Source organism: Eimeria acervulina, genomic scaffold (genome assembly GCF_000499425.1).
Source record: "Eimeria acervulina Houghton genomic scaffold, Eah_scaff149, whole genome shotgun sequence".
NCBI lineage: Eukaryota > Apicomplexa > Conoidasida > Eucoccidiorida > Eimeriidae > Eimeria > Eimeria acervulina.
In genome coordinates, this window is record NW_013550220.1 from 33,842 (window position 1) to 43,468 (window position 9,627).

Consider the following 9,627-nt stretch of genomic DNA (forward strand, 5'->3'; position numbering starts at 1 on the left):
AGCAACAGCAGCTGCTCACCTAAGTAAAGACGGCGGCCAGGTGTTGTGCTGCTGGCTGCCTCGATAGCTAGATAGACTTGAGAGAGACGAAAGTTTTGTCTGTCTCATAAGAAGAGACAAATGAAGAAGGCAGGAGCACCTGCAGCAGCTGCAACAGCAGCACGTGCAGCAGCAGCAGCTCCTTCAGCAATAGCTGCAACAGCAGCGCCTGCAGCAGCTGCCGCAGCAGCAGCAGCAGCTTCTGCAGCAGCAGCAGCAGCAGCAGCAGCAGCAGCAGCAGCAGCAGCAGCAGCAGCAGCTTCTGCAGCAGCAGCAGCAGCAGCAGCAGCAGCAGCAGCAGGCTTTAGTGGGGGTACTGGGCCCCCAGCGTGTGTGTTTTCTACTCGTACTTTGTTTATTTCTTTGTCTTTTTTTTTAATTGTATTTGAGCTGTCTCCAGCTGTCTCTGCATTAACATATTTATTTATAATTAACCTCCTCTCTTTCTGTCTCTCTTTTGCTGCTTCTGCGATGTCTCTGTTGAAGGCCTCAGACCCCAAACATCGTTTGTTATAATTAGTTTAGTTTTGTGTCTTTGTTTAGTTTGCTGTCTTTGTTTGTTTTTCGTTTGTCTCTGTCTCTATCTGCTGCTGTCTCTGTCTCTCTGTTTATTTCTGTCTCTCTGTTTATTTCTGTATCTATATTTTTGTCTCTCTCTCTATATATATATGTATATATATATACATATACATATATACATATATATATATATATACATATATACATATATATACATATATATATATATATTTCTGTCTCTATTTATATTTATGTCTCTGTATATATTTCTACCTCTATGTTTATTTCTGTCTCTGTTTATATTTATATCTCTTTTATTTATATCTACATCTCTATTTATATTTATGTCTCTCTCTCTTTCTCTATGTACATATATATATATATATATATTTATATTTATATTTATATCTGTATTTATATATCTCTATTTCTGTCTCTATGTAAATTTATATTTCTGTCTCTGTCTCTATTTATATTTATATATTTTTTATTTATATATCTGTCTCTATTTATATTTATATATATTATTTATTTATATATCTGCATCTCTATTTATATTTATATATATTTTATCTTTATTAATTATATTTATTAATTATCTTTATTATTTATCTTTATTTATTTTTATTATTTTTATTTTCTTTATTATCTTGTTTATGTCTCTGTCTCCTTTTGTCTTTCTTTTGCTTTAACCTCAGTTTGCTGCAGTTTGTTCTCAGCACCCCTCTGGGCCGCTCGTTTTTGTCTGTCTATTTTCTTACTGCTGCTGCTGCTGCTGTTGCTGCTGCTGCTGCTGTTGCTGCTGCTGCTGCTGCTGCTGCTGTTGCTGCTGCTGTTGCTGCTGCTGCTGTTGTTGCTGGTGGTGCGGCTACTGCAGCAGCAGCATTCACGACAAAAGCGCTGCCCCAAACGAGAGACTGCATAACTGAGAGATAAAAACATTCTGCTGTTGCTGCAGTTGTTGCTGCTGCAGCTGCTGCTGCTGCAGCTGTTGCTGCTGCAGCTGCTGCCGCATCAGAGAGAGGTGCAGCAGGCACTCCACGAAGCGACTGCTCCTACCTACTAGTTGCTGTTCCTGCTGCTGCTCTTGCTGCTGTTGCTGCTGCTGCTGCTAACGCTGTGACAAGAACACCCAGAGTAACCGGCTCTCTATCATACTTAGCTGCGCACTGCTACAGGCATTATAGCAGCAGCAGCAGCAGCAGCCGCTGCTGCTGCTACAATGCCAGCAGCAGCAGCTACCAGCGGCCTATAAATGTCTCAACACCTCCCAAATACTATTACTAATACTGCTCTGCTGCAGCTACCGCTGCTGCTGCAGCTGCTGCTGCAGCTGCTGCTGCAGCTGCCGCTGCTGCTGCAGCTGCAGCAGAGGCGCCCCACGGGCTTAGTTGAATTTTCTCTCAGCCATTTTTCCTGCAGCAGCAGCAGCAACAGAAGCAGCAACAGAAGCAGCAACATTAGCAGCAAACGGAACAGCAACCGCAGGCGCTGCTGTTGTTGCTGCTTCTGCTGCCTCTGCAGCAGAAGTAGCAGCAGGCAATGCAACAGCAGAAATAGCAGCCGCAGCAGCAACAGCATGCAGTGCAGCAATCCCAACAGCATCAGCACACCACCAGCAGCACACCCAGCCACATTCGCATCCTCCTCCACCGCAGCATCCACGTAGTAAGAGCAGTAGCAGCATCATCATCACCACATCATCATGATCAGCAGCAACAGCTACAGCACCATCACGATCAGCAGCAGCAGCAGGTGCAGCACCAGCAGCACTATCATCACGATCAGCAGCAGCAGCACCATCATCACGATCAGCAGCAGCAGCAGCAGCAGCACTATCATGATGATCAGCAGCAGCAGCAACAGCAGCAACAGCAACAGCAGCAACAGCAGCAGGAGGAGCATCTGACCAGTGTGTGCGCGATGGGGTTTGAGTAGAGCTGAGCACAGTGCCGACGACAGCATAAAAAAGAATAACAGCAAAAGCAGATGCTACCCAGCAATAAAAGAAAATAATATTTCCTGTGCCTATACACTTCGAAGTCCAGGGGCAGTGATGATCTAAGCCTGCAATGCATACACCGCAGTCTTCGCAGTGTACGTACTGCGCAGCTGCCCATACACCGCACACCCCACACAGCTCTAGCTCTTCTTCAGAATCAGAATCCTCAGTCTGCCCCCCTTGCTGCTGCTGCTGCTGCTGCTGCTGCTGCTGTCGACGCTGAAGACGCTGCAGACGCAATGCACGCAGCTGCTGCTTTCGTGAACGGCGGCCTCCAGGTGACTCGCTGTCGCCATCGCTGCTGCAGCTGCTGCTGCTGTTGCTGCTGCTGCTGCTGCTGCCCACCGTTCGTTCACTCTCCGTCTCCCAGCTGTCTACACTTAGAACTGGGTCAGCCAAGTGCTGCTGCTCCTGCTGCAGCAGCAAATCCACTCCTGCTGCGCCTCTAGCTTCACGATCTTCCTTTATGCAACCATACTCAGACACATTCTCTCCTGCTGCTGCTGCTGCTGCTTCTGCTGCTGCTGCTGCTGAATGAGAAGGCTCTGCTGGAGCCTCCTGCACATCGTCTTCTGACGAAATGGCTGCCTCAAGAGGATCTCTTTTCACTTCCATATCCTGCAGCAGTTGCTGCTGCTGCTGCTGTTGTTGTTGCTGCTGCTGCTGCTGTTGCTGCTGCTGTTGCTGCGGCACCTCCAGCTGCTGCTGCTGCTTCTGCTCGTTGGCAGTGGCTGCAGCGTTGGTGCGAAGGTGCTGCAACTCCGTCTCTTTTGGTGCTGCTGCTGGGGGATCTTGTTCTGCTGCTGCTACTGCAGCAGCAGCAGCAGCAGCAGCTTCTCGCTGCGGATCAGGTTCAGCAGCAGGAGCAGCGGGAGCTGCTGCTGCAGCAGCAGCAGCAGCAGATGTTGCCAGAGGCAGAGGCAATCGGCTGTTGCAGCGAACAACAAGATGCTGCGTCAGCTGAGGGTGAAGCCCCGGGTCAAACAGAACAGTAAGAAGAAAAAATATGAAGCAGCAGCAGCACAGCAGCAAACCGATCTCTTGCGCCCAAGGGCTGCCTTTCATCTGAGGCCCAAACACAAAACTAAACAGCAGCAGCAAACCCTGCAGCACACACCGCAGCAGCAGCAGCAGCAGCAAAACAAACTGCAACAGTAACCGCAGCAGCATCAGCAGCAGCAGCAGCAGCAGTCACTCGAAGCAGAAGCTGCAGCCACAGCAATGCAGCAGCAGCAGCACTGTAGCAGCATGTGAGCCAAAAGTAGCAGCAAAATCGCCATCAGCAGCAGCAGCGCCAGCAGGAACTGCTGCTGCTGCAGGAGACGCAGCTGAGGCAGCAGAATCAGCCTCAGAAGCAGAAGCAGCAGCAACAGCAGCAGCACAAGCAGCAACAGCGATCGGGAAGGCAGCAGCAGCAGCAGCAGCACCGCTACAAGGCACAGAACAGCGAGAATGAAACAAAGCAGAAGCACTGGCAGCAGCCGAAGCCCCCTGAGCTGCTGAAGGCAAAATGCAGCAGCAGCAGCAGCAGCAGCTCCACCACCAAATCCTGCTGCTGCTGCTGCTGCTGCATACAGCACTCAGCCGAAGCATCACAGGGCCAAAAGCGCAGCAGGGGTCCAGCTACACGAACAGCAGCAACAGCAGCAGTAGCAACAGCAGCAGCAGCAGCAGCAGCAGCAGCAGTAGCCTCAGTAGCAAGATGTGCTGCAGCAGTAGCCTCAGTAGCAAGATGTGCTGCAGCAGCAGCAGCAGCAGCAGCAACAGCAGCAGCAGCAGCAGCAGTAGCCTCAGTAGCAAGATGTGCTGCTGCTGCTGCTGCAGCAGCAGCAGCAGCAGCAGGTGCTGCAGTGCTTACGATTTTTAAAAACAGCATAACGACAGCAAACGGCCAATGAGGCCCCAGCAGCATCAGAGAGCCTTTTGAAGTGATGAACAAAACTTTCATCCTTCCTACTCTTCTTCTACCGCATATACACCTGTGCAGACCCCAGCGACTTGCTGCTGCTGCTGCTGCTGTTGCTGCTGTTGCTGCTGCTGTTGCTGCTGCTGATGATGCTGCTGCTGTTGCTGCTGTTGCTGCTGCTGCTGCTGCATTCAAAGATCTTCTATGAGAAGACCCCTCAACAACCCCTAGACGCCCCTCCTCTGCTGATCGGCTTACCTCAAAAAATGAGGATTCTGAATGCGCCATTTTGCTGCTGCTGCTGCTGCTGCTGCTGCTGCTGCTGCTTCTGGTGATGGTGCTGTTGCTGCTAAAGTGAAGAGCGGCTCGCAGCAGCTGCTGCTGCTGCCGCTGTGGTTGCTGTTACGCAGCAGCAGCAGCAGCCACAGCAGCACTGGTAATGCTGTGGCTGCCGCTTGGCTGCTTTAGCAGCAGCCGCTGCTGCTGCTTCCCTGCTGCTGCTGCTGCTGCTGCTGCTGCTGCTGCCCGTGTTCAAGTATGTTGTTGATTATAAAGAGTTAAATGCTATGTGTGAGAGATATAGATAGGAGACAAAGAAGTAAAAGAGAGGGTCTGAGGCGCAGCAAAGATGAAGATGAGTTTTGCTTCAAAACCCTAAAAAAGAAATGAAGGGGGTAATCGAGCAGAAAAAGAAGAAAAGACAGAAAAATAAAAAATAAAAACAAATAATTTATTTGTTTTTTAAAGAAAAACACCTAAAAAATTGCAAGACAACAACAACATAACGCACCTCAACAACCCAAACTACTCACGCCCTAGAACATCAATTCAGTGTCTAGGGTTTAGGGTTTAGGGTTTAGGGTTTAGGGTTTCAGTTATTTAGGGTTTTATTCATAGGCCTACTAAAACGCAACTCGGGGCTGAGCGGTCACTCCCTAAAAACTACAGTCCCAAGCCATACATACAGCTAGGGTTTAGGGTTTAGGGTTTAGGGTTTAGGGTTTAGGGTTTAATTGTTATGAATAATATTATAGTACCTCAAATTAATGCTCTTTTTTATATTATTTGTCGAGTTGAGTGTTTTTCTTTGCTTTTCTTCAGCGCCTAAGACAAGGCGCTGAAGAAAAGCAAACCTAAACCCTAATATAAGTTTTATAATTAAAGCATATCTTAAACCCACTTATTGCTGCTGCATATTGCTGGCAGCGATGTTGAGCTAGCCAGCCCCTCAGCAGCAAGATAAGAAAGCATTTAATAGAGGGGCTTCTCAATCTTAACAGAGGGTTTAGGGTTTAGGGTTTAGGGTTTAGGGTTTAGAAGAATAGACAATAGAGAGCTTCTAGCTGCATCTCTAACCCCGTTTAAAGCCCTTAGACATCTTGATGAAGACAGCAGCAGTTAGCGAGAAGAAGAGCTGAGATAAGTTTTTATTTCTTGTGTTACAAAGCAGCTTGCTGCAGATTCTGCTGCACAGCAGCACACCTTAATGAAGTACTGTAGCTTGCTGCTGCTGCATGCAGCAGCAGCAAGCTGCACCATACACTCAAGGGGTGTCTGCCTCTTTGCTTAAGCAGCACACACTCTTATTTTCTTTACTTTTTAAGAAAATAGACAGCAAGGTGCTTCATATGCTGCTGCTTCATTGCTGTGGGGTTGCTGCTGCTGCAGCCCTTGTTGCTGCTGCAGCTCTTGCTGCTTCATCTTTCTTTTATCTTCGTAGCCTTTGAGACAGCAACAGCAAATAAACTCCGAGGGTGCAGCTGCTGGCTGTACACTCAGATATTATATCTCTTTCATATCTACTGTAAAGCAGATCTTCAAACAGATAATAAATATAAAGCAATAAAGATATTAATAAACAGAGAGACAGCTTGAGGAGGCCCTACAAGTGCAGCTACTGTCTCCTTCACTCTTCACATTAGAGATGTTGGGTTAGAGGGTTTATTTCTTTAATTTTTTTATAATTTTGCTTCTCTTGTTTATTATTTCTTTTTATTAGACATCTATATATGAAGGCTATTGCCTCTAGAGGTGCAGATACACCGCAGCATATATATATAATATATATATATATACATATATATATATATACCCCCTGCTGTCTTGCTGCTGAACCCTCTCTTTGCTTTCTTCTCTCTCTCTCTCTGTCTCTCTCTCTCTCTCTGTCTCTCTCTCTGTCTCTGTCTCTCTCTCTGAAAGAGAGAGCTAATGAAAGTCTATATCACTTCATCAGTTTAAAGGCCTTTAACCTTTAATCTCACAAGGCATATATATATATATGCATATATATATATATATAGATTTGTAACGGTTTGATACGAACATAGGAGAGGGTTGAGGCTTTGGTCGATGCATAGTGAAGACCGCGTAAACATCTTAGAATACTATTATATTTATTTTTATATTTACCCTCATATAAATATAAATATATATATATATGCATATATATATATATACATATATATCTATACATATATATATATATCTATTATAAGCATTGTGAAATTGAAGAGAAATGAGTTTTTATCAGAAGTCTGGGGGCTGCCTTTTCTATGAACATAGAGAAGTATATTAAAAGGGTATTTGCTTGTGCTGCTGCTGCAGTTATATATATATATATATATTTATTTATTTATTTTCTTTTATATATTATATAGAATAAGCGTATATTAGCAGATTTCTTACTGTAGCTGAAATGTTATTATAATAATAACTCGTTTAGCTGCTATCATAAGCTATGTATGTACACCAGAGATTAATTAATATAAGGGCCCCCACAGACAACTCTCCTCCTCTACATCCTTAAGATATCCCTGTTTGCTGCTGCTGCAGAGCGGAGATAGATTCTCTCCTGAGCTGCAGCAGCTGCAGCAGCAGGCCTTGCTGCTGCTGCTGCTGCTGCTGCTGCTGCTGCTGCTGCTGCTGGTGGTGCTGCAGCTGGTGCAGCAGCAGCAGCAGCAGCAAGTTGTTAGGCAAGGAGAAGAAAGCCCCATTGGCTGCATGCACTGAGATGAAAGAGAATTAATAGGTATAATATCTATTAAAAGATATATAACGTATGCAGAGCAGCAACTGGGTGCTGTTGCTGCAGGCACTCGAGCTGTATATATAAATGTCTTTAAAGACTCTTCTAACTCTCATTAACAAGTATACATTCAAACAAAAACAAAAAATTAAAGTAGAGAGGGCTCTGCTATACTGGTGAGTCTTCTCCCTTGGGATCGCTGAAAAAATCTAAGAGGCCCCGCATTATTAATTGTTATATTGTTTTATTTTTAAAAGGTTTCTTATAAACAATAAACAATAAACAATAAACAATAAACCCTAAACCCTAAACCCTAAACCCTAGACCCTAAGAAAAGCAAAGCATAGCCCAGCCACCGAAGCCGGGGCTCTTAGGGCCCCTGATTCAAGCTTTTCTTCAAATGTTGTGTTGAGCTTCTGCTGATTATTTAAAAATATATACTATTAATATTACTTTTTAATTGAGGAGGGTATTTAAATTCTTTTAAACGAACTGCAGCAGCAAAACAAGAGGGCTCTCGAGCGAGCAGCGGCGCCCTGGGGGTGCTGGCTTAGCCAGTGCATATTTCGCGGCTTTCTTTGTTCTTTTATATTTTCTTTCAATTAATTAAAGTCTTTATAGACAATACAAGTGCTGCAGCAGAGCCCTCCATCAGGAGGCGTACCTCAGCGAGCAGCAGCACCAGCAGCAGCAACAGCAGCAAAAGCAGCAGCAGGACAGGGAGGAGGAGCAGGATCCACAGCAGCACGGGAGGTGTTTTAGATTTTTGTTGTTTAATTTGCTGCTGCTGCTGCTGCTGCTGCTTCTCTCTGTGTATTTGCTGCGCATTCGATTGTGTTGGCTGCGTTATTGCTTGGTTCTACGGGCTATTATTATTATTACTGCTGCTGCTGCTGCAGTTGCTGCAGCAGCATTTAAAGGGTTTCTAGAGCCTAAGGAGACGCAGCAGCAGACGATAATGAGGGGGTTTCATAGTTTTTGTTGCTTAGCGGTGTGCAGCGCCTTGGCGTTTGCTTCAGTTGGTTCTTCTTACTTCTGTCTAGCAGCAGCAGCTTCCGCAGCAGCAGCAGCTGCTGCTGCTTTGGCTTCTACAACAGCAGCAGCAGCAGCAGCAGCAGCAGCAGCTCCCTGGAACTCCCCAAGTGAAATGCCTATAGGCGACACTAACTATGGCTTAGGAGAGCCAACAGCAGAAATGTCTTTCTTAGAAGATGAGGATGGGGGCCCCTTTAATGTAGAGGGGCCCCTCGATATTGCTGCAGAAGAAGTAGATGATGAAGAGCTGATGAAGCAGGATAAAGAAGCATTTGCTGCTGTACTAGGGACATACTTCATGACCCCAGAAGAGAGACAAGTGCACCAGCAGCAGCGGCTAGAGAAACAGATGCGGCTGGGGCTGCTGCTGCTGCTGCTGTCTGTCGGCATCATGGAGATTATATTTCGCGTCTATTTTGATAAAGCAGCGCAGCAAATGCAGCAGCAATATCGCAGCGACTTCCCTGGCCGGGCCCCTCTACCCCCTCAATTTTTATCTGTTTTGCTGCCTTCACCAGCAGCAACAGGGCTCTTCGTGTTTATATTTTTATCTATTTATATATCTCTTGCTGGAGCTTTATTATCTTTATATAAACTAATCAGCAGCAAACTGGATGCAAGAGAAACAAAAGCACCAGCAATCCCTGCTGCTGCTGCTGATGATGATGCTGACGAACAGCAGCAGGAGGAGGAGGAGCAGCAGCAGCAGCAGCAGGGCATTCAAGGGTCTCCTGCAGCGACGCAGCAGATAGACGAGGGATTAGCAGCACAAATACAAGCAGAAGCTATCAACCCAGAACATGAAGAAAGTTAAAACTAAATATCAATCAGGGGCCCCCCCGGGGGCCCCCAGGGGGCCCCCAAGCAATCGCAGCAAAATGCTGCAGGCTTAGGCGCCTCCGAGCACCAACACTGCAGCAGCGCAGCTGCAGCAAACAGCAGAACGCCAGCAGCACTGCAGCAGCAACACTCATATCCCTACAGCAGCAACGCAGCAACACTGCAGCAACACTGCAGCAATGAAGCAGCAATGCAGCACCGCAGCAACACGGGAGCAGCAACACTGCAGCAGCAACACTGCAGCAGCAACACGGGAGCAGC

General features: G+C 46.5%; 2 protein-coding genes across 2 annotated transcripts; one reads left to right on the forward strand and one right to left on the reverse strand.

Annotated features, from left to right (window-relative positions):
• Positions 1-1,212: 1,212 nt before the first annotated feature.
• Positions 1,213-4,657, reverse strand: EAH_00021170 (hypothetical protein; the record flags this gene model as incomplete). Its single annotated transcript, XM_013397092.1, has 5 exons — positions 1,213-1,429; positions 1,622-1,675; positions 2,469-2,498; positions 2,664-3,625; positions 4,550-4,657. 5 exons carry the CDS (start codon positions 4,655-4,657, stop codon positions 1,213-1,215), a joined length of 1,371 nt encoding a protein of 456 aa, XP_013252546.1.
• A 3,981-nt stretch (positions 4,658-8,638) lies between these two features.
• EAH_00021180 (hypothetical protein, conserved) lies at positions 8,639-9,340 on the forward strand (the record flags this gene model as incomplete). The annotated part of the gene is made up of 1 exon (XM_013397093.1): positions 8,639-9,340. The coding sequence occupies one exon, from the start codon at positions 8,639-8,641 to the stop codon at positions 9,338-9,340; it is 702 nt and encodes a 233-aa protein (XP_013252547.1).
• Positions 9,341-9,627: the final 287 nt, after the last annotated feature.